Source organism: Chanos chanos, chromosome 1, assembly GCF_902362185.1.
Source record: "Chanos chanos chromosome 1, fChaCha1.1, whole genome shotgun sequence".
Lineage (NCBI taxonomy): Eukaryota > Metazoa > Chordata > Actinopteri > Gonorynchiformes > Chanidae > Chanos > Chanos chanos.
This window is the reverse complement of record NC_044495.1, coordinates 22284033-22309265: the sequence shown is the minus strand read 5'-3', so window position 1 is coordinate 22309265 and position 25233 is coordinate 22284033. Positions and strand designations below refer to the sequence as shown.

Below are 25233 nucleotides of genomic sequence, written 5' to 3'. Positions count from 1 at the left end.
AGTGGCTACATCTCACATTCCTAATTTGAGATAGGGTAAACCCCAGGCAGGCATCAAATATTGTACTGTAACTAACAGGCAATGTGCATTCTAACTCTAAAAGTAACATGTCACATGGATCATAACAGCCCCACCCCCCAAACACACAAATGCACGCTTGCTTACATATACACGCGCGCACACACACTTACTTTCATCTTGAGAGAGATTTCAGAGCTTATAATGGTGTCTGCTTGTATAGAGATATTAATGTCAAATTAATTGAAAAATCAGAGAGAGTATGAGCAATCTGGCTCTAATTACAGTGAAGCGCTGTCCCACATGGGGAAAATCAGAGTCCCTATGGGCTGAACCAGAACAGGAGAGGACAGTGAGGAATGAGAGCTGAGCTGGATGCTATCACAGGGGATGTTCCTCAGCTTTTACTGGGAACAGCAGTGACTTAAAAATGACCTGTTTTTCCTTTTTCGAGACTGCTCGCACTGTTTTAATGTCAAAATGAGATGTTTGGCGTCTTCAGATTAACACAATGCTTAGCATGTCTTTTCAGCTACACGCACTCATGCTCCTCACTCACCCTTAGAGAGATGGCTCTTGGGGGTTTCTGTGGAGGATCGTCGTGGAGCCGGTCTCCAAGCGATGCAAGAATTCTTTTCCTGTGACCAATCAGATTGATTTTGAGTACCTGAGGGGATGGAAAAAGATGAATATTAAAAAACTTGTGATGAAAAGCATAAATGTAGCAATGGAGTTCATTATAATGTGTTGCCTGAGGAGTGTTATTAATTCCATAATAATTCAGCATCAGGTTAGTCACGCATGCACACACACACACACACACATACACACAGGCACACACACACATACAGAAAAAAACAAGGTTGGAATCATCAGACAAAATGCATAGAGAGTGATTCAAGGCCTCAAATCTGTTGATGAGGCTGTGTGTATGTGTGTATTTCCGGTAGAAGTTGGGTAATTAGGCAGTGTCTAGGGCGTAGCTGTGAGCATAATTACCCTGAGTGCTGCAGACAGTCTCTGAAACCACTGCTAATGATTCCCCCAGCACGCACACACACACACACACACACACACAAAAACCATCCAATTACTACTCCCCCATCAGCTGATTACAGCATCACACATACACACACACAATCAGAAAATCACATAATTTAAATCACACGGAAACATTCTGCAAAGAAAATGAAAACACTGACCAATCACACAGACACACACACAAAACAGACACACAAATACAGCAAATTTCAGCTCCACAGACAACTCCCATAGACTGTATGCAAGCTCCACACTCAGAGCATGTAGCTCTCTGACTTCAAGCTAAAGGAGCTGTGTTATTGTGGGAGACAATGATCTTGATGCTATCTCTAAGTTCCAGTCCTCATACATCATCCTCTTCTTGCATCCTAATTCACATATTTCATGATTGGACAAATAGAAGGAAAGAAACAGTTGCTTTTGAAGAGAGATTAGTTTTGGGAGAATTTGAACAAACATTTGCTTTTGTTCTAAATGCTCATGTTTGACTACCATAAAAATATAACTGAGAATTAAAACAATTAAGCAATCACAAATGTATGTATGTATGCATGTGTACACAGACTTACAGCCCCCCACGTACACCCAGACATCTGTCTGTCAGACGCTTGTACTCTCTTTCATGAGGGATAAAACATAAAAACCTAAGTGACTGAAATTCACACAGTCAAGGCCTTTCCAGCTCATGTCTACTGGAAAGGGATGTATTAAACTGTAAATGACACATGAACTAATATCCAGCATTGATTCCTCCCTTTATCAAAGTCTCTGCCTCCTTATCAAAGAGCTGAGGAGTCTGTTGCATTTATGTCCACCACTGACTGACTTCTTTACATAATCAGACACTCACACACAGTTTTGAGGCCATGGTTCTATCTAGTCATGCTCCAAACTGGTTCATTTAGGAGAAACATCTAAACACCAGTGGCTAATTAACCCACTTTGAACCCTCTAGTGCTGCTACAGCAAAAACAAGCCAATCTGGAACAAGAACAATACAGTTATAGGCCACCTCTGAGTAAGAGAGAGAGAGAGAGAGAGAGAGAGAGAGAGAAAGAGAAAGAGAGAGAGAGAAAGAGAGAGAGAGAGAAGGAGAAAGAGAGAGAAAGAGAGAGAGAGAGAGAGAAAGACAGTGAGAGTGAGAGAGAAAGAGAGAGAGAGAGAGAGAAGGAGAAAGAGAGAGAGAAAGAGAGAGAGAGAGAAGGAGAAAGAGAGAGAGAGAGAGAGAGAGAGAGAGAGAGAGAGAGAGAGAGAAAGACAGTGAGAGTGAGAGAGAAAGAGAGAGAGAGAGAGAGAAAGACAGTGAGAGTGAGAGAGAAAGAGAGAGAGAGAGAGAAGGAGAAAGAGAGAGAGAGAGAGAGAGAAAGACAGTGAGAGTGAGAGAGAAAGAGAGAGAGAGAGAAGGAAAAGAGAAAGCACAGGGTGTCAGAGTATATTGAGTGTATAGGCTACAGGCTGTCTCAGTGGCAGTCAGTATACAGTATGTACAGATCAAATTTAATTTAAATGCAAATGCGTGTTGAGTCAGGCGACCAAGCATCTAATAAAGAGAGTACAGCAGAGTAGTAGTACAGTAGGCGCAGGTAAGAAAGCAGCAGATAACACATATTGAACTGAGGGAAGCTCAAAAACAGAAAAGCAAAATGCTCTTATTCACTGCTGAATGACCAAAGGCTCCTGGTTAATATTCACATTTTCTCTCTCTCATAAAGTGATTAAAAGCTCACATTGCAGTTATCACCCAGGCAACGTTTAGACAGAGAATAAGAGCGTAGAAGATCAGTGTAGTAAAACAGAGAAGCGCTGCTGAAAATGAATAAATAAACAAAAAGGAAATCCTATTGTAACTGTGTGCAACCGTTCCACTGTAGTTTGTCTCTGAACCGGTGATTTGCGCAGACTGACGGATTAATGCAATATCAGCTCAAGCACAACAATGTGGCAGTCTTTATTAACACTCATATCAACCCGTGACACTGATTAATTGGAAAGATTAGAGGAGTGCTTCTCTTTAGACTAAGGAAAGCCTGTGTTGGCTGCTTTGGCTCTGAACGCTCTGTGACACTCTAATAGAGAGCTGAGACAGAAAGAATGAGCATTAAACTGAACAAGACATGGCACAGACAAAGATTATAAGCAAACCTCTCCAACAACTCTTGTGTGGTGATCAAAGGGTTCTGAGGAGACAGTTGTTACAGATCTAAGGAAACTCTTTTTATAAATACTTTTTCCATTTTACATAAAATAATTCTGTTGTCAAACTGTGTGTATATGTATGTGTATGTATACACACACCAAAAAAGATCAATATTTTAATCCTGTTAAAGCATGCAGTGTGAGGAACAGCAACCCTGGTTACTGGATTAGCCAAAGCAGACACAGAGAATGACCGTAATCCCTGTGCCTGGGGTAACGGACTAGCATCACACACCCACACTCTATTAAATTATACTCAGTAAACTATGTTTGTGCATCATCTGTCCAGAGTGCTCTTTTCTGTGTGTTTATGTCACTGACCTGGTTTGTCTGCGTGTCTGGGCGTGTCTATAAGTGTGTGCGGGGAGCACGTCACTAGTTACGTTTAAGTGTTTGTGTGTGTGTGTGTGTGTGTGTGTGTGTGTGTGTGTGTGTGTGTGTGTGCGCACGCGTGTGTTTGGCCATGTCTTTGCTAACATTTGTGAGTGTACCTTCACAGATGCTAAGAAACCACAGGAATATCAAGACACATGTCAGTTAAAAGGTCAAGCCAGGTCAAGCTATGGCAATCACACACAGAGATGTCTCTCTATAGAAGACAGACAGACAGACAGACTGGCAGATAGACAGCCGGAGGTAATTGACTATCAAGTGCCAAGAATGAAAACCTGTTCCTAATTGAGGGAATGGAGGCACAATGGCTGACTGTGAGGAGCAGACACAGTGGAGCACTGACTGGTTGGCTGATTTGAGAGAGTGAAAGAGAGGAGAAAACAGGACCTTTTCACGGGCACTGCATTTGTGTTCACAGGACTGTTGAAGCATTGTAGTTTTAATGACCCAGTAGAAACAAAAGGCCTTCTCTCTCATCTGCCTTTTCTTTTTCCTTCTCTCTCTTTCTATCCGACTCTCCATCTTCCCACCAACCATCTCTTCATCCCTCTCTCTCCTTATCATGTACACCCCTCTCGCATCCATGCCTTTTTTCCGCACCATGATGGTGACAGGAGAAAAACACAAGAGCTCACCAATTGGCTAATAGACAGTGATGCTCGGACATGATTGGACTAAAATCCACTGCAGCCAGAGCCAGGAAGCTAGAGCTTCTTCCTTCTGCTTGGCGCCACTCAACCATGTCCGTTGCCCTCAGGCTGGTGATAAACTCTCGCTTGCTAAAAAGCAGCATCTCTTCGTCTGTGATTAAAGGTCAACATCCCCTCATATCCCAGCACCTATCACGAGCAACAACTCAACAACTGCACCTGTGTGTAATACAGCAATGACTATTTTGAATGAGGAAACATCGGTTTGAAGTGAAAAGTGAGCAGATGTAAAAACTGTTGCTAAAAATCCAGCAAATACTTCAAACATGAGCACATTCAGCACATTCACCAACAGGGAACATGTACTGTTACACTATAAGGATCAGGAAAATTGAAAATGGATGAAGATTTTGTAACACACTGCTTAGTGCCTCTGCAATACTCAGCAGCAAAAACAATGTAGATAATTCATTACCAAAGACAAAGCCTTTTTACAGTGGACACTGAACATCTTTATTATTGCTGGGATGATTATTGCAAGGTTGCGTTCCCATTTGGAGAGCGACAAAGCAAGGGCTAATGAGGTCTTTGCTTGGTGTGTGTCTGCCAGGTTTCCGCTACTGCTGGTCTGGTACACTCTATTACAGCTCTCAACGGATCTGCTCAAAGCCACAACAGAAGAGTCGCTTTTCATGGGGCCACCATCAAAGTTTCTCCACGCTACCTCTGAACATCTCTCATGGTGTAATTCTAGCTCTTCACTGCAACCCCCCAGCATACATGTAGTGATGAAGGATGAAATGGATGTCTTCTCAGTGGGGGACATGGGATTTTCTTGTGTGCGGTTTCTGGTTTCATACTAATCTGGACTCATCTCATCACTAGGGAAAAGTTTAGTTGCTTCAGTTGGTTAAGGCTAAAACAAGGCTGCAATCACCATCGTCACGGCAACAGTGCGAGACGGCAACCATATCCCTTCTTTGATCCATTTATAACCAACTGGAGGAAAACTGGAAAGGAACCAGAGCTCCAACAGTTACCTAGCAACTACATAGGGAAGTGCTGCTGCTATGCGTAAAATGCAGCAGGCCCAAGACGCGACTTGAAAGATGGGTGTACGGCTGTGCAGAGGACCAATGGTGTGAAATGTTTCATCCTGCAAGAGCCTGATTGACCAATAGCAAGCAGTTTTATAATTCTTGCCTGACAATAATAGCTTTATGCGGGCATATGTGAGAGTTCCTCTCTATGTATATGAGAAATCAGTGGCAGAGAGAGGCAAGTGTCTGGTAGCAAGACAAAAAGAGAGAGCTTTTTTCTGCATAAACAGTGATATTTCTATATGCAGAAAAGGCAAATATATGACATACATGTATGCATACATAACATTCACATGCATGGGCACATTTACAAACAGACTGTCACAGATACACACACACACACACACACTTTCACACAAACAGGAAGATTACCAGTGCTCTCCCACAGTTAGAACAGCACACCCTTACATACAATTTCACACAGATATGCCAAATCACATCAGGGAGCTGGGCTCTGCAGATCTCTGCTTCCCAAAAGTAAACTGAATAACCAATAAGACAAGAGGATGAAAGAGGAAATGACATTTCACTTCTCTCTTTATTTGTGTGGTTTATGAAATTCTTTTTGGAGACATTAAATCATTAGATGATAAAGATAGACTGTTTCCATACTCCCTTTCCTACAGGAAATGGAAGGAAAATGGATTTCAGCAGAAGTGATTCCTATACACACACAGATACACACTCAAACACACACACACACACACACACACACAGATACACACTCAAACACACACACATAGACACAAACACACAATCTCTCCTACTGAGCCCTTGAATGCGACTCACATTAGAATGTATCACAGGTATTGCTAATCACTCCTATAGTCAAATGGTGAGCATAAAGTCACTAATGCAGCGTATGGTCACACACCATGACTGCATCTGGTTGTAACTTTATTCAAATGCACTAAGGCTTCTCCATGTCACACAACTGGTCACACTGACGCCTACTCCAAACTGGAAAGTATGAATCACAGTACATATGGAAGGCATGGTCTGGCATTTTCCTTTCATGAATACATGCATAAAGAACAAAAGACGAGGCTCATACTCGTTAGAATGAATGGGCGATAGTGGAAATAGGTTTTGAAATTAACCCCTTGAGAGGCATCTGATTATGAAAAATTTTAGGACACTGTAAGAATATCATCAACAAATGTCTGGTCAAGTGTATCATTAGTCAAATGAGAAGTGCACTCATATGGTGAAGCATATCACAAAGACCCATCGGATCAGGGCGACTCAGCACATCTGATCCCCAAGCTCATTTCACAGCCTGCAAATGATGTTATAATTGTTATCCCAAGTGCAATAATGTTGAACTAGCTTTTCGCAATGAAGGCTAAATAATTTTCTATCTAAAACTCACATTCACTTCAACTGACAAAAGCCTGTGGAAGCCACCTGTCCGAGACACATCAAAACACGGTATCTTTTACACACAAAAACAGCGGAAGAAAACACAGGGGGAAAAATTTATGTTTGACAGATGAATAGGAGCTGTAGAGTGAACACTGCATTGCTCTAATTGCTGATGCATAACTGTCGTGCTACATCTTCTCTAAATAAAGGTAATGAAACATAAGTTCTGATTTTAGATCATCAGGACGCCTGCATGAACGCTCTGAACCACACACACACTGTCAGAGAGCTCAGTGAGCCATACGGACACACAACAGGACAAGCCAGGAGAGCCTGCGTGAAGTCAGGAAAGACCTAAAAGTGTCCTGCAGTGACTGTGAAAGATAGCATCAAAGCAGCAAGAGCAAAACACATCCAACAGAGTCCAAATAAATCCCACATTCCAACTAGCAGCACTGCCTCTCAAAGTACACCAGTCCAGTGGATTACTGAACATATTGGATGAAGGGGCTTCTCAAAAAGAGGCCACAGAGCTAAACCAGAAATAATCCAGGGAATTATTCAACACTTAGCACAGTTAAGATTATGTAAAATCACAATAAAAACAATAGTATTTGACAACCGGAGTTCACAGACTTACACTATGCTGATTTTCTAACTATAAGGACAAAAGTACAGAGCACCTCATAAAGATTGATTAGATGAGGCTGCTAGGAGAGGTGAGAGAGACATGTAATATGGTTAATTTCATGGATAACAAACAGGTAGTACACTTCTCCATCTGGTCACACAGTAGGCAGCTAAAGAAGGATCCAGTGTCATTTTCTCCAAAAAAGAGAATTTTTGTATTTCTTAAAAGTGGCCTGTTTGGTGCCTATCACACTGCTTTCTGTAGGTGAAGACTTCTGGCATTTTACAGAACCATAATAAAGCAGCATGTACCTGACATGACACACGGAACTACCTCTCGAGTAAATGTACAGTGTCTTTGGTATAATCTACTCATCTTTCTAATCTTCACCACTCTTCATCCTCACTGGCTCAGAGCTACCACACTCTGGGTTCAGGCAACATGGGTACAGAGAAGGGAAGTCAACTGGTTAAGCTGCTTATTTAAAAAAGCGTAAGAAGAAAGTATGCTGCTACAGCTGCGACACTAACTCTGCCATCTAAGTAGTGCTTTTACTTTCCCTTCGTAATTTTTACATGAACATGTGAATTAAACAGAAAGAGTTTCTGAATGATCTACACACATCATGGGCATTATCATAATGCACAAGTTACTTAGGCTAAGTATGATGTGTCATACATTATTTAACAGTATAGGAAATAATTTAAGACACACACACACACACACACACACACACTCGAAAATGACTCCAACAGATAGCGAGTCAGTTAACAGCTAAAGAGCTGTTGGAAATGTGTTGCTAAGAGGGTGTCAGGATTAATATGATTATAATAAGGAAAGGATGATACCCTTGTGTTGCGTGTAATATGACTGGTTAAGATATCAGGGTGACATATGGACAGATGCCATAAGGATCTATGTCAGCACTCTCACATGGTGTTCTCTCTAACAAATGAATGAATGAATGAATGAATAAATGAGTGAATTTCTTGACTAGTTAATGGATACATACCTTAATAAAAGGCTAGAATCTGTTTCATATTTACATAAAAGTAAATCACATTCCTTGAGTGGAGTGTCTCTGTTTCTGTCTAGGTTTGCCAGCAGATAGTGAGCAGTTGTTGTTGTGTTGTGTGAATGTATGCAGTACTGCTGCAGTATGCCAGGCTCTCTTTACCCTGAGCATCTGGGCTGACAACTGCACTGATCTAGAGTCAGTCTGAAACTGCTCAGCTTTAATGCAAACATAAATAAATATATAAATACAAAGCACCACTGATTTGGAGTCAGTCTAAAACAGCAGCATATAAAACCTACACCGGCATTAAAAAGAGCTAAATCATTTCTGAGTTAGTTTCAGAGCATATATATACAAAAACTAAACAAAACAAATCAAAAAACTGTTGTGGAATTGGTGTGAAGCCCAAAATATTGCTCAGTGCGCACACCATAAGAGAGCCACCAATCAGTTTATTAAACGTTATCTCGTCATAATATCAAAAGTCTAATAAATGTATAAAATGTATATTTTCACACATTCAGTGAAACGCCTTGCGTAAAATGAAGCGCAGATGAATATTTTGTGGAAATAATATAAAAAGCTGATGAACGTATCAGGGCAGCACTGAGTAATTATTAGTCATTAATAACAAATGCATTCTCATCTACCCACAACTACTGTTAATACTTGACATATTTCATATACATTTCCATGCACGGCCACAGACATGCCACATTTTATTTTTATTTAGCACATATTTGGTATATGAAACTCATACCAGCATTAAACACATCTAAAAGGACTGCTCGTGCACCTGAGAATAACCTGAACAACACAGCATCATATAAAACACATGAACAAATACACTCCAAGGCACATCACTGCACGCTGAAAACCCAGAGTTCAACTCAACTCACCCTCACAGTGTCACTCTTTCTTTGAACTCCCTATGCTAGGTGTTCCACTCAAAACCATCATTACTAAATGGAGCTGCAGTCCTATTAACCTGATATGAGTAACTAGTGACTACCAGAAGGTAATATTTTTAGCAGAAATATGGTCAAGCTGAGGTAATAAACCCTGCATAACTGTGCATGAGTTCAAAGAAGTAGAAAGACAAAGCAGCAAACCTATCATGTTAAAAAACTGTTATGGAAAAAAAGACAAAATTGCACATTTACTCTTTTGTAGTTACAGCTGGGTTGCACGTAGGAGTTCAGCACAGGGAAGGTTTAGTAAAATGCTTCCTTCCACGTGAATAGCAGAGTGGACTGATTCCTGCGCTACCATATCACACACCAGTAACAACTGCAAATCTCTTATGCAACTGTTTAACAGTCCTCAGCTGACAGACTGCCTCTGCACCTCTGCTCTCTCAGCTCCGCTCCAAGCGCTCGTATGCAGTCTAAAAGAGAGTGCTATCAAAACTCTTCATGATCCATCAGAGCAATACTCACCACTGGCCTTTGCTACCTGCAGATTATGTGGGTGAGGATTATCCCAAATCCCTATGCTGAGGGCACATCAGGCCAGCAAGCACTGCAACATTAGGAGATTGACTCCCAAACACTCATAACCCCACAATCAACAGAACAGCTTAAAGACACAGAGAGAGAGAGAGAGACAGAGAGAGAGAGAAAGCCAGATAGAAACTTAGAGAACGAAAGCATATTACAATAGCTTTAGAGAAACATGCACTTTTCTTTTTACTCCTTCCTCTTTCAACACTTTCTAGTTTACACTCTCTTTCCTCTTAGTCCATTTCTCCAACAGGATGTGTCATCTCACATTCGTTTATGAAGACTCACCTAGTTGCTGTGTAGACTGTAGGCTGTTCCAGACTGGAGTTTATATCCTTGTTTCCTCAAGTGAAATGCCTTCTCTACTCCCTAACCTCTCCACTCCCTCACTTCTGCCTTTTTCACCCAGAGCAACTCTCTTCCTACATCTCTACCATCTCTCCCCCTCTCTCTGTGTCCCTCTCTCCCTCCCTCTCTCTCTCTCTCTCTCTCTTTAGATAGCTGTGTTGTTTCTCCTTTCTGTAGTTGAATCACACATTCAGCTCCACAGCAGAGAGAAAGGAGAAAAAAGAGAAAGAGAAAACAAACACTCAGTGAGAGATCAGCTTCCTCCACACACGTCTCTAACCTTCCCTTCCTCTTTCTCACTCTGTCTCTCTCTCTTTCTCTCTCTCTCTCCCTCTGTATCTCTTTCCAGGCTGGTTAACTGCAGAGACTCACTGTTTGACGATTCCTTCCGCTAAAGCGGTCTGTGTCTGAACACGTCCCTCTCTCGTTCTCTCTCTCTTACTCCCTCACAGCCCCCCCCCCCCCTTCCCTCCACTAGGTTACTATGGATACTCGGAGCACATTGAGCTCAAGCTCTTGCATGCTAGCTGGCGGTGCAGGTGACTGTCACCGTGGCGATGAAGCATCTATAGCACCTAGCAACTGAATGGCGTTAACCCTTCCTTTCTCTTCTTCTCTGTTTAGGTCTCTCTTTCTCTCTCTCTCTCTCTCTCTCTCTCTCTCTCTTGCTCTCTCTCTCTCTCTGTGTCTGAGCTGGCTGTTTTAACCCTCTCAGTGCTGTGAAGTAGTACAAGCACAATGCAGTAAGATTAATGCCTCTCTGCAGACAAAGAGAATAGGCATCTCCTCTTTCTCAGTCTCATGCTCTCGCTCTCTTGTGCTCTCCTTGTGTGTGTGTGTGTGTGTGTGTGTGTGTGTGTATCACACATAAAAGATCAATTTCTTTGTACTTTCAGATATTTTTTTTTTGAGAATGTTGAGAATGCATACACAGGTAATATAAAATAAGCAAAAGTGAACATGTACTTGGTGCATGCTTTATCTCAGCTCTTCCTCTCTATGTTATAGCTAAACATGTTTTTACAAGATGAGTAGCAGCCTGCCTACCTAGACACACACACACACACACAAACATACACACGCTAAAATGCAGCTCTGTCCCCTAACACTCATCTCCATCTACTGTGGACACCTCACGCATAACCTGATTTGATGCATGTGTGTGGAAGGCTGCGTGTTTGTGTGTGAATGGATGGAAGATCTGACTGTGGTTTGTTGTGCATTGATGAGCTCTGGGTTGTGTTACTGTGTACTACTTTTGGCGTGAATTTGCAGGTGTGTGTGTGTATGAAAGTGAGAGAGAGAATGTACATGGTCGATAAACACGCAATGCTAACGAATGTGACCATCTGGTGAAGTGAAGTGACACAATCTGTGTGTTTGGAGAGGTGACAAGGAAGGTAATGAATACAGGAACAGGAGTCCAGCTAAACACAGAGGACACGAAAACTCATTATCTCACACACGCACACGCACACACACACACACACACACACACACACGTCAGATTTGAATCATCCATGCTTCACGCAAGTGGTCTCTATGGTAACTACTGCTAGCCGTCATGGCAACAGGCTAACAGTTGTCAAAAAAAGAGCTAAACTATTATTACTACTGGCTTGATGACTTTTGGCCGCCCACCACTACAGTCCCTGTGGCTGTTTCCTGCATAGCAGGAGGCTGTACAACAGAGCTGTGGCAACAGGGCTACAGAGAGTCAATTAGTCTGTTCTTCCTTACATCCACAATCACTAGTCTGCCCAGTAATTCATACGCACCTCAATTCACGATTTGAGTTTATAATGGTTATCATATGTGGCCCGTTCATAAGAAATCAAGCACAGCTTCCATTTTGTCTCAAAAACATACCAATTAGGAAACTGAAACTGGACAATGATATTGATGCAAAAATAAAATCTTTATGATTATCCTCATTTTCACAGTGAAATACATCCACAGACAAGCATAAGGACTAAACAGTCACAGTCTTATACTGCTTTCTCATTCTCCAGGGGAATTACAACATTATGCCATATTTTTCATAGACATATTACATCCTGAATAACATAGCGAGTCAACACCTACACTCATAACATGGCTACCACATGAAATATGCCCAGCAATAGTGAAACTTAGCAGCTGTATTTAAATAAAGCAACAAGCCCACAGCCTTTGGTGCTTCTCAGCTGCTGTATAATACTGGTTTACAAAAGAGCGAAGGGTTATTGAGAGTCATTCTGTGCTTTTTGTACTTACCAGGACACAATGTGCTATGAAGGTTTAGTGACTTAATGCCAGTTGCTTTGGAGGTCCTGCAGTTGTGTCAGGCAGTGGAGCTTTAGAAGATGAGGTTATTTGAGGCTATGCTAGAAGCACTTCAACGTAACTAGCAGCAGCAGTAACAGATTAAGCGCGGAATGCAGACATGTTAAATCTTGCTAGGAATATTATTAGATGCTTGGGTAAACCACTAGCTTCAGACAAAAATTTCACAACTCATGTCACACTCATGAGTGCACGTCTGCATACATGGGTGCTTGTACATGAACACACACGTGCCCGAGCGCACACACACCCACACAAACAAGCTACTACAGGAATCGAACGATCATAGTACACACACACGTACATGACAGACATGTGAGCACTCTCTCCAGCTTTCTCTATTTCTCTCTCTCGTACACACACAAACACACACATTTTCTCTCTACAACATCCTCATTTCACTACAGTCAGTGCCTTCATTCCCCTAACTGCCTCCCCTTCCCCATCATGGTTTTTTTCATGCTGTGGAGAGGCTGAATTGAACCAAACTGCCCAAAAAGCTCTACTTCCCCAAAGCATTACTATCAAAGTGAATTCTCTAATTACTTCACTCCAAGCTTTCAGCTCCATCGCTTTAAATGAGACTGATGCTCTCAGCCACACGACTGCAGGGCCTTTTTAGATTTTCTCATCTCATTTACTGCCGCATATTGAATCACACCGAGGGGCAACAGAGCCATCTAGTGGGCCAATACCTTACTGCATTTTGTAAATAATCAGCATGTACAATTTGAGTGTCACTATCACAGATGGCTGGACCACACCATCAGGTCAACCCTTGGACCCTTCATGTCACATTCAGTAACAGGACTTAGAGTGCAAAGCAGGACAACCAGTGAGACATTACTGTATCCTGCGCTATAAGCTCGTGGACTCTGAGTATTGCATGTTCAGAACTGAACAGAGCAACGTGTTCAGTGCTACGGGTGGTCCACAACCAAGGGAAAGGCCTTGCTTAAGTTTTCATAGTATGACTGTGGTAATTCTGCTGAGAATTGCTATATTTCTGTTGGGAAGTGAGAAAAGTGTAATCCTATGTGAAGTGGAGTCACACATTGGAGGGAGCTTGATTCAAACCGTTCTGGGCAAATGCACACAAACACCCAGTCACACATGTTCACAGTCACATGAAAAAAACAAAAACAAAAACAAAAACAAAAACAAAAAACAAAACCCTAACCCAGCAGGGCCAGGCACAAGCATCTATTTTAAACCATCAAATCCCACAATGCCCTTTGTTTTTCCATTGTCTCAGTAGTTGCCACGGCATCTGTTGCCCTTAGTGATTAGTGATTTACTCAGAACATTCAGGAGACTCTATTTTTTCTCACTCTATTACCCTCTTTTCTCTCTCTCTATCCCCTTTTTTATCCTTATCCTCTGAGGATCAAACTCACAAAAATGTTTCTTTCCTACCAATTTTCTTTTGTTTTTTTGCTTTTTTAATTCTTCCAGTTCATTTCACTCCACCTTCTCTCAAAAACATATCAAATTTCTGACTCTATTTCTTTCCTGCTCATCATCACTCACCCTGGACTGCAGAAAGTGTACTGACCCACTGGTCGTCTAGGAGACAGAGTGGTTGTGTTAAGGGAGTTAACCAAGACAAGCTCATTAAAGACAGTTCGGAACGTCCCTGGAGTGCCCTGTCAAATCTTCTCTCTATATCTCTCTCACACACTTGTCAAATGCTTTCTCACAACATTTTTGTATGCACGCACGCGCACACACACACACACACACACACACACACACAGACAAAAGAGTGGGTAGGTAGACCTTTATGCTGGCACAGACTCTGGCTGTGGCTGTAGTGTGTGCAGTCAACAGGACATCCAAAGCAGCTGTGCGCCACAGAATGCAGCATAACTACTGCTGTAGGCATGCATACCATTACTCACAGTGGATCCAACAAGACATCCAGCAACACACACAGCACAACACGCACACACGCGTGCATGCACACACACACACACACACACACATTCTCACACACACACACACACACACACACACACACACACACACACACACACACATTCACACATTCACACATCTATGCAAAAACACCTTCAGCCATGTGAGATTTCTAATGAAGCATTAGGGTGATCTGTGTGCAATAGTGTCATTAAGGGAGCTATCCATCCAAATTCAACACTCAGCATGAATGAAGCAGTGAGTATTAATTATATAAAGAGCTTGAGGGACTACACATCATATACTAATTAAACTACCTTCACATACACACACACACACACAATCGCACATGCATGTGTATGCGCACACACATGCACACGCACGCACACACACATACACACACACGGACACACACAAAGATATGTGGACACACAAACAGAGCGTACACAAAATACAAACATACATACAGCATAGAATATAATTAAGCCATCTTTGTCTCCCCCTCGTGGTCTGAAAGCTTGCGTGTGTGTGCGTGCATGTGTGTGTGCGTGTGCATGTGTGTGTGTGTATGTGTGTGTGTGTGTTATAGTTCTCTCTGCAGTCCCCTGGATCTTTTCCGTGCGTTACTTTCAACAGTGTGTGGGTGGGTCTTTTCCCCTGCGCTAAAGAAATCAAATCCCACGTCATTGCATAATCTGCACTCAGATTCCTCTGCCTCCCATCCCGTTGCTTACACAATCCAGTGGGCAGTCTTGCATTGATAGCAGAGTTTTGCATTGATAGCAGAGCTGGACAGGGTGACTAGGGAAAGAGTGGCAACACTGCCCACAGGTACATATCAGTGGAGGGAATTGTGTTAACATGTTGCTATATAAAATCAAATTCCCGAGACATGGCCTTGCTACTGGTCCAGCATCTCTCTCTCAGGTATTCACTTATCAAGTAATAGATTGCAAGTAGGCCTTGTCCTGCCTCCCACACACCTGGACCTGATCCCCTACTGAAGAACAGTATCCACAAGACTGAATACCATGCACACTGTTGCCACACAGACTACTTCCCTCATTGGATACTGATCTGAGAATTCCCCAGTTTAATCTCTGAGGGTTTTATTGGATAATGTGTCCTTCTGCAAAATGCTTTCAGGTCCAAGAGTCAGCATAACATCAGGTCTGTGAGCACAGAGCAACGTTGGACCGTCCGAGTCCATTGTCATCAGATTGACACATTTGCGGCAGGAATCGTGAGGCAGCTCCTCTGTGTATTACATGATTAATTGCTGTGTTATAAATTTGCTGAGGAATGTTATCATTTCATGCCGTCATAAGTGCAACAGTGGGAAAGCAGGGTCAAGACTCTTGCCCCCCTTGACTTCAACAAACAAACAGTGCCAGAATTGCACTTTGGGCGTTTTAATACATTTCCATGTTTTACTGGTACACAGAAAAAAAAACAACAGCAACATGAAATGTCAACAAACAGCTATGGCTGAAGTGAATTTTAGGACTCTCTCCCCCTCTGGAATTGATCCCCTATTGATGTCAGTTACCAAAGGCTTTGGATGTTGCAGAATTCACTGCCAAACTAGCTGTTTCTTCAAATTTGAATTAATATTTAACTTTATTTACATTTCTAGACATGTAATTTGTCTGTTTAAAGGGACTGGTGGCCTAAAATATCCACACAACAAGGCTGTGTTAGTAGCAGACTAAAGAGAACAACTGTCCATCTTACCATCCAAGTCAGCCCAAAAACATTAGAGGCACTGCAATGAACAACTGCTCGTGCACTAATTACTTTAATTAATCACAAATTAATCAATCATTAACTGTCAATAACAAACCAATATTCAACATTTATTGAAGAAACACTGACTAATGAAAGGCCATTCTCTGGACAGAAATGTAACATACTTTATCCCATAGATGAATAAGTCAATGCACACCCACTTTTTAATAACAAGCCAGATTGAGCAAAAATGACTGTTAGATATAGTCTTGGATAGAATCAAATAGAATCTCCAAGCAGTACACATTTGGTGTGAACTAAGAAGACCATAATCCAGTTCAGAATAATATTTGACCTCAGCAGTATGTAAACGGATGCTAACTATCAGTTAAATTTAGCCTTGATATCTTAACATATCAATAGATCAGTCAAATTTCAGTCCTTGCTAAAACAGGTTTCAGAATATGCTGGGGGCCAGTTCCATTACTGCAAAGAACTGACAGTGTGAAAGCATGAAGTTGTCTGCATGCAGGAGCTGTCATGTGGTTTGTCTAACACGTTCCCACTGCTTTCAGAGCTAAAGTCTAGATGGGAAATGGCTCTTTAACTCACTCTCTCTGGTCAGAAGCTAAAAGCGACACAGTTGCTGTCATGAAGGGAGTTACATGTGAGGACAGCCAGCACTCAGTCTGAGGTGTCACTCAGTTCTAGGTTCTGGATCCACCTTTTACTAGCCCGAGAGCAAGCAGCTATAGCTTTGGGAATATACTAGGGGTATATTTTGCTGCATTTTCAAATTTATATTCATATATTCAATTTCCAAATTTCATTATTTAGGTTGCTAAACCAAATTAATTGATTTGGTTAAAATGTTGATAAAAAATATTTGAGGTCATTACAATTCCTCATTTGTAAAAAAGAAAATGATATAATGATGATGATAATAATAAAAATAATAATAATACAAATGGAGGGGGGTCTCCTTGCTCTCTAAACTTTTTAAATTCTTTAAAAACACAGAAGAGAACTTTACAACTCACAAAGCTTCTTGGTCTCAGGCATCAACATGTGCATATATGATACATACATGTACAGCAGCGAAGCCTCCAAGATACCTTCCTCCTATAACCTGAGCAGACAGTGAACTAGGCTATGAGTAGATAAATCAGTCTGACTGAGTGGCTAAACTCACTCTCTAATCAGTATTTTGTGCTGGTAACCACAAGACATACAGCTGCAGAGTCACAGGAGAACTTATAAGGTAACTCAGAGAAGAGGGAGTTGAAGCAAAAACAGGTAAAGGATATTTCAGAGTAAGAGACACCAGAATGATTCCTTTGACTGAACATAATCTGAAAACATAAAAGCTCTATTGATAACAAGCCAGCCAAAGCTCTCAGACTGACTAGGTGCTTTACACCCCATCCAAGCAACGACATGACATCCAACACCAAACTAAGCGAGCCGACGTGACATCACTGAGATTAGAGGTGAAATAACACAAGCAGGACTCACGTTAATGAGCTCAATCTCCCAGATCTTCTTCACCAGCTCCATGGAGGTGTAGCCATTAATGAGGAAGGATTTGGTGTAGTCGCCCAGCTCCAGTGACTCCAACCACTCCGCCACTGAGGTGGGGTTGTTTCCGTCATAGCCAATGGGTCGCACCTGAACAGATGAAGAAAAGAAAGGAGTGAGTGTGTTGTGTAGAGCTACACTGAGTGTCTGTGCATGTGTACACGAAACAAAGAGAAAGAGGGAACGAATGACAGAGAGACTCAGATTTTTATCCCTCTGTGCACTGGTCACCCTAGTGTCAGAGGTTTCAGATCTGTACTTTTTTCATCTAAGAATAGAGACAATTTACATCCTTCTTTCACACACAGAGAAAAAGCTAGAGAAACAGAAAGAGCAAAAGGATTGAATATGCTGTCTTTTTTCTTTTTATGTCTTTTGAGCAGTTTGCTGGAGCTGACAGAGAAAATGCTGACTGTGGATGAAAGTTCAGTTTCTCACTAATCTGCACATTCTGGCCATACTCTGGAGTCCTGATATGTTGTACTTTTCTCTCTCTCTCTCCTTTCTTTCCCCACTCACAGTCAACTTCACTCATTTCTCCCTCTCCTTCTTTATCTCTGGCATATTCACTCCTTTACTGACTCTATTCCTCGCTTTCATTTTCTTAATCTGTTTGCATGGAAATATGTTTGTGAAAGCAATTGTGTGTAAATCAGTCCTTTTGTACTATTTCAGGGCTCACAGAGATGCGCGCACACACATACACACACACACACGCACACACACACACACACACTGTTATCCTTGGAGACTGAGTGAGGGTTAGGATGAGAGGACGGTTACCTGGAATATACTGGAGAACAGAGGTACTAAGCATTTGATTTATACAGTGACTGCTCTGAAGCAAAAACACACATAAATGTACGCACAGTCACACACGCATGCACGCACACTCACACACGCACACACAGGCGCGCGCACATGCACACACGCACGCGAATGCATACGCACACTCACCACATCACACACACACATTTCCTCTGTTACAATGAGAAGGGATTTGGTGGATTACTGCTTCAGCAGGGGTCTTAGACAGAGTGGTCTCCAGGGAAGATCAGTGAGCAGGGTGGGAAATAAGAGGAAGTACATGTGTGTGCGCGTGTGTGTAATGAAATCTCATCGAATAATGTTTGTGAGTAATATAATCCTTGTCACATGCTCTGAATGTCAATGACCTCCTGCCAGTACTTAGTCTAAGTGTCTATTAAGTGTCTCAGCATGGTTAACATGGCAGGAAATTTGTCCTCAGACTGATTCACCAACAAAAACCTCATCTGTCCGTCCAACCATTCAACATGGAATTAGCTAACAATTTAAAAAAGTTATTGTGTGGCCAATACACCAAAGGTGGTGATATTCCTGAACAGCAATTGCTAAATTGTTTGAAAAAGATCAAAAGACAGTAAATGGCCACTATAACTGCAGGAAACACTGCACACGAACAAAAGCTAATCATGAATGTGGGAAATTTGATGACATCTTCATAATTTCTTCACATTTCTGTGTGCTGGATATTTTACTTGTCTACATGCTATGCTTTTTTCCATATTAGTTGTCTACATGCTATGTTTTTTTCCCTCTTAAGTTTTTGTTGGGGTAGATTGGTGCGTATGTATTTCAACTCCACCTTTCTCCAATACAAGACTCAATCATTCCATTCAACACATCAGATTCATGTGAGACCTCCTGAATTCTCCTAGTCTAACCCCTGACCTCTGAACTCACCCTAGGCAGGAGTCGGATGGCCTGCAGAAGACGCTGTCTGTGGGCGGAGTTTAGAATTCCAATCTCCAACAAGTCCTGATCCTCCACCACATTACTGCCCTGAAAGAAAAACACCATTAGTCAGTCAGTCAGTCAGCTGTATCAATCAATCAATCAATCAATCAATCAATCAATCAATCAATCAATCAATCAATCAATCTGTCGTCCAATTAAATTTATCAATTAATCAGCAATCCCAAAACAAAAGCTCATTGTTCAACTAGTCATTGTCATATTGTAATTAAATGACAACATTTAGATATAAATCAGAAAATCACAGGAGGCTGCATCTCTTTGATCAGTGAGAGGTTCATTTCTCTGCTGTTCTTTTGGGGTTTTTACTGAGTGCCTATCACTTCTTCTGAAGGTCCTCAGAATGCTTTGAGCTTTTAAGAGCAGTCGGCTTGAAAATGTCAGACTGCTTTCTTTTCCTGGCCGGCCAATGTACGGGCGAGCAGAGCAGAATCAAAGAAATACCAATGCACATGCGAGCAGAACAGAATGAAAGAAATACCAGTGTGAAAAACAATGAGGCTCATTTTCTACACACACACACACACACACACACACACACACACACACACACACACACAGGCACACAAGCACACATACAGAATTGCTGATTAACCCTGTGCATGTTCATGCTTTCACACTGATTAGTTTGATATGGACACCTTTAATGACCTTTCCACAATCTCAGTCATCCTCTTAATATATACATGCAGAGAGAGAGACAGAGAGTATGAGAGAGAGACAGAGAGAGAGCGGGAGTAAGAGAGAGAGAGACAGAGAGTATGAGAAAGAGAGAGAGAGAGAGAGAGAGACACAGAGAGAGAGAGAAGGCAGTTGTGATGTATATTGAGCCCTGGCAGTAATCAACTTTAACCTGCTGCATTTTCAGCGAAGAGTGAAGATTCACACACACATAATCACCATCACAGAGGGGGGGGGGGGGGGGGTAGTGAGAGAGAGAGAAACACAAAAACAAGAGATGGCTCTTGATTTGTGGTCTGTGCATCTGTGTTATTTATGTTTTTTGCATCACTTCTCTTTGTTCTTGGGTTTGTCTTTGTCTGACAGGGATATTGTTGAATTATGAAGGAAACATTTAACACACCATTAAACTTACAGTCCAATGACAGCTTGAACCTTGTGTAACTGAATAACCTTGGGAGTACAAGCATTACATTATGGATATTTCCTTCAGTCTGATTAACTGAGCTCTGAGCAGCTCACATCTGTTACAGTCAAGGCGGCTTATCACCACACTAAAGTAATGGCTTTTAGCACCAAGCCAGGACTGATCGCAGGTGTTTCCCCTCATGACAAATCCCTTATCATTGGGATGTACCAAGGTAAGAACGTCCTGTGGACATTTTTACCATATATCAAACCCTACCTTTCTCTGTCTCTCTAACATTATTCCACAGTCCAGTAGTCAACTTGACAGCTCTATCCTCTGTCTCTCTCCGTCTGTCTCGCTACTGCTTTAAGGGTTTGTACAATTCTGCCTTAAAGAGCATCTGAATGTTTTATCTGCTTTCTTTCAGTAACTGATATGTAAGTAAACCTTTTCCTTAAAACCATTTGACTGTGTTTTGGATGTGTGTGTGTGTTAGTGGTGTGCCCTGACGTGTAAGCAGAGCTTCTTCCTGCACTGGGGGTGGAGTCTCATACAGAGAGGTCATATCAGCACAGGGAAACGGACAGAAATGTGTGGAGGGCTACAGCACAAAGGTGCACACGCACACACACACACACACACGCACGCACACACGCACACACACGCGTGCGCGCACACGCACACACTCACAGCCAGAGACACAAATAGTGTTCATTAATTTTTCATACAGTACAAATATCATGGCCTTCAATAGACAGCAGAAACGCCAATACATGTTAGGGCAAAACACGGGGATGTACCCGTTAAGTGGAAGAAAACTAAACCTGTGAGCGTTATACACAGATTCAAAAGAATTCTTTGTCTTTTACAGACTGCACATAAATGTGCTTCATATGGACTCCTAGGACATGAGTAAACACAACTAATCATTCATGATTGCCGTGGTAACTGAGCACACTGTCTGACCCTCTCATCATTCATCAGAGGAATGTCCTATGCTGGACTGATTAAGCTGACAGAACACGCCTCTCTCTCAACTGCCTTCTATGGTCATGAAATCTCACACACACACACATACACACACAGCCCTACTGTATGGTGAGTGAGAGTGATCTGCTCGTTGTTGTACATTTTTCTGAGTAGAAATGGCATTGCCTAAATAACTGCTGTTTGAGTAAACAACTGTCAACACATTTTTTGCATTACTGATTTAATGCTTTGATCAGCAGCAAACACAATTCTGCTATTTATCATTCATTAAAGATTTAAATAGAACGAAGGAGAAAAACCTAACCACTGGATGTAAGTCATGAGTCATATTTTTGTGTGTGTGTGTTTTTTTTTAATTATTTTTGTTGCAAAGTTTCTCTGAGGAAAATATAATCTAAACTATATCACAATAGAGATATCATATCTGTTTGGGAAATGAGACTGAAACACTTTAAAATCATTAAACAATGAACAATCCTCATACATTCATTCACACTGGAATGGGAAAAGGATTTGCTGCTGAATTCAAATCATTCAAACCAATTTCTGCAGTCGAAATTCACTTTTGTCTGGTGAATCAGACAATAGCCTATTCTCTGATTCCTGATGACAAAGCAGCCTCAGGAACACAACTGCTTTTCAACAGCGTCAAAGAACTACCAAGCCAGCCTGCCAATGTGTGCTGATGGGGAAAAGAAAGTTTGCGGAAAGCACCGGGGGAAAAGTTTCAAAGCAACTTGAGTCTCTGAGGAGACACAGAGGCACTGCAGCACACTCAGACCAATATTAATCATATCTGAAGGCATGTCAAACCATGAGAGGGCCTGCTATCAGAGATTTGTACAACATGAAAAAAAAAAAATGGAAACAAAGAAATTGCAGCAAGAAGTCTTTCCATGGTGCGTCCAGATGCCCCAGTCATCAGCTACTTGGTGGAGCATAAATAATGAGAGAAAGAGAGAGAGAGAGAGAGAGAGAGAGAGAGAGAGAGAGAGAGAGAGAGAAAGAGAGAGAGAGAGAGAGAGAGAGAGAAACTGAGAGTGAGACTGCTTTAAATTAATTAATAGCAGTTATTCTGGAGTGCCATCTTGAAAAGAGGAGAAGTGGTCACAGAGATGTACAGTGTGTTTTTACAATTATGGAATAGTTACGCTCATCATGGTGAGCTTAATGATCCATGTTTTATCCTCAGGCATGGAAATATGGTTTTTTTCTTTTTTTGAGAATAACAGAATTGAATATTATCATAATAATTTGCATCAGCCTCTCAAATATTACGTACATGGAAGGTGTAAGTATTCACACTGTGGTCTTTTCTGTATGTTGTATATCTGCTCCACTCCCACATTAAATTTTTACTGTTGTGATCAGAGAATGACTTACAATGAGAGTTCCCAATTTCTGCCCGTCACTTACTACAAATTGCACAAAACTGCATGTGAGAGAGAGAGAGTCAAAGACAGAGAAACTGTTTAAACAGTGCAGCCCAGAGAGACATACGATATGGAGCTCCTCCAACAATGGAAATTCATTTATTCATCTATTAAAGATACACAGGCATGAGCAGGTCCAAACCCATTGTGCAAAGATGTTAATTTTGGTAGAGAGAGAGAGAGAGAGAGAGAGAGAGAGAGAGAGAAGCTTATTAAAATCGAATGCTTTCTTTCCTCATGAAATGCAGGTTTTCCAGTGGTATACAAAAGACTTGCATATCTTTCTATGCCTCTCTCTGACTGCTGTTGTAATACTTACTGATACTGAAGACAGTATACATACTGACTGACACACACACCATCATGAAAGAATGCAAATAAAAGTGACTTAAACAAACATAGGCAGACACATATACACACATTTCATCAAGAACACAACATATATAGACATACACACACTCTGCGAATCAACCCACTCATACTGCAGTTGCCTCGGCAACCGCAGACACAGATGCAGGTCAAAGCTTGTGGTGCGCTGGAGGAGAACAACGCAAAGCACACCCTCTGAACACCCGCGAAACACCTCACTGCATATACACACACACCACACACATACAGAGGGGAAAGCAGGTTGACACTCAAATCCACCATTTGGACTGCACCCCCAACACATCTGTTCTTCCAAGCAGCCCCTCTCTGTGTACCTACATCTTCAATCTATCCCTCACTTCTCTGTCCAACAATCTTCTCCTCCCCCTGCCTCATTCTCTCCTCTCTAAACTTATCTGAGAAGGGGTGACAGAGAGAAAGTGTGTTTGTGTGTGTGTGTGTGTGTGTGAGAGAGAGACAGACAGACAGACAGAGAGAGAGAGAGAGAGAGAGAGAGAGAGAGAGAGAGAGAGAGAGAGAATAAACCACTCTCAGACCACAAACACTGGTACAAATGGTCATTCCTGTTCCAACACTATGATAAGCCCCCTTTTCCTAGTCTTCTCTTCAGAGATTTATGTAAGCACAGGTATCATTTTAATGGCAATCACTATCAGGTCTTTCTGAATGTGTGGTCAAAAGAGTGAGGACAAAAGGAAAACCAGATTATCGTTTTCAGACGGGACTGCTCCTTTGAAAATAAAGGAAAGCCCTGATGCAGTCCTGCATGGTACACATGTATTCAGGTTTCTCCTCCATTTCAGAACTCAGTATCGATTGATTGAGAGCCTTATACCGACATGCTGAACCCTCCGGGAACAGAACTGGGCAACTCCTGCTTTAGACCCCACTCACCTGGAATCTGGGTAGAAATACACATATTACCAGCTCTGCCTCGCCCTCACACTGGCTATGTGGAGATCACTGTTCAACCCTCGCAGACGTTTCAGATGAGCTAAGATTTACTTGGAGACTATTGATTTGACCTAGTCATGAGCAGCTTGTATGCTTTAAAGATTAAAAACGTTTGAACATTATCAAACAGTCTATTCTCTCTCTCTCTCTCTCTCTCTCTCTCTACCTGTTGATTATACTGAACTGTGGATGATTAAGACTATGTGTAGGTGTTAAGCAATCATTACAGCTAAACCCAAGTGTATACACAAACATGCATACATACACACAGACACACACACACACACACGTGCGCACACACATACACATACACAAACACACACACACACACACGTGCACACACAGACACACAAATATTCGATTCAACCACATAGAGCCAGACAGTGCTCCTCAAAGCCCTAACAAAAATACAGTATAATACATATCCTTTATGCCTTAGTCTCCAGCATGTCTGAAAGGAATGATGCTAATACAAGACCCATAAGACAGCAGGTTAAACACAGCACTCAGTTAAAGGTGACCCAACCAGGCAAGCCACTCCTATCTTCACAGGGTATGAACCTGCTCTTCCATATGACGAGAGGACATGAAAGCTCTAGGGACAATCAGAAAGTGGCGGCAAACTTGGAGAGCTGGAATCACACAGATGAATGGACATGATCACTGCCAGGATAATGAGGATGGGGTGGGAGGGAAGGTAAACAAAATAAGTTCCAGTGTTGGACTGGTGTCTTAATTGTTTACTGGCCAAGTGTTTGGTCGATCACGT

The 25233-nt window shown here is 41.8% G+C and overlaps 1 protein-coding gene across 12 annotated transcripts in view; it reads right to left on the bottom strand.

Annotated features, from left to right (window-relative positions):
- Positions 1-25233, bottom strand: part of anks1b (ankyrin repeat and sterile alpha motif domain containing 1B) — a 146786-nt gene that overhangs the window by 13841 nt on the left and 107712 nt on the right. For 10 of the 12 annotated variants that reach the window (XM_030768089.1, XM_030768085.1, XM_030768097.1 and 7 more), the window contains 3 exons: positions 19536-19634; positions 17748-17900; positions 578-685 (listed from right to left, as the gene is read on the bottom strand). In XM_030768089.1, coding sequence (XP_030623949.1) covers positions 578-685; positions 17748-17900; positions 19536-19634 — 360 coding nt within the window. The remainder of the gene's footprint in view (positions 1-577; positions 686-17747; positions 17901-19535; positions 19635-25233) is intronic. The other 2 variants (XM_030768166.1, XM_030768133.1) reach the window with 1 other exon arrangement.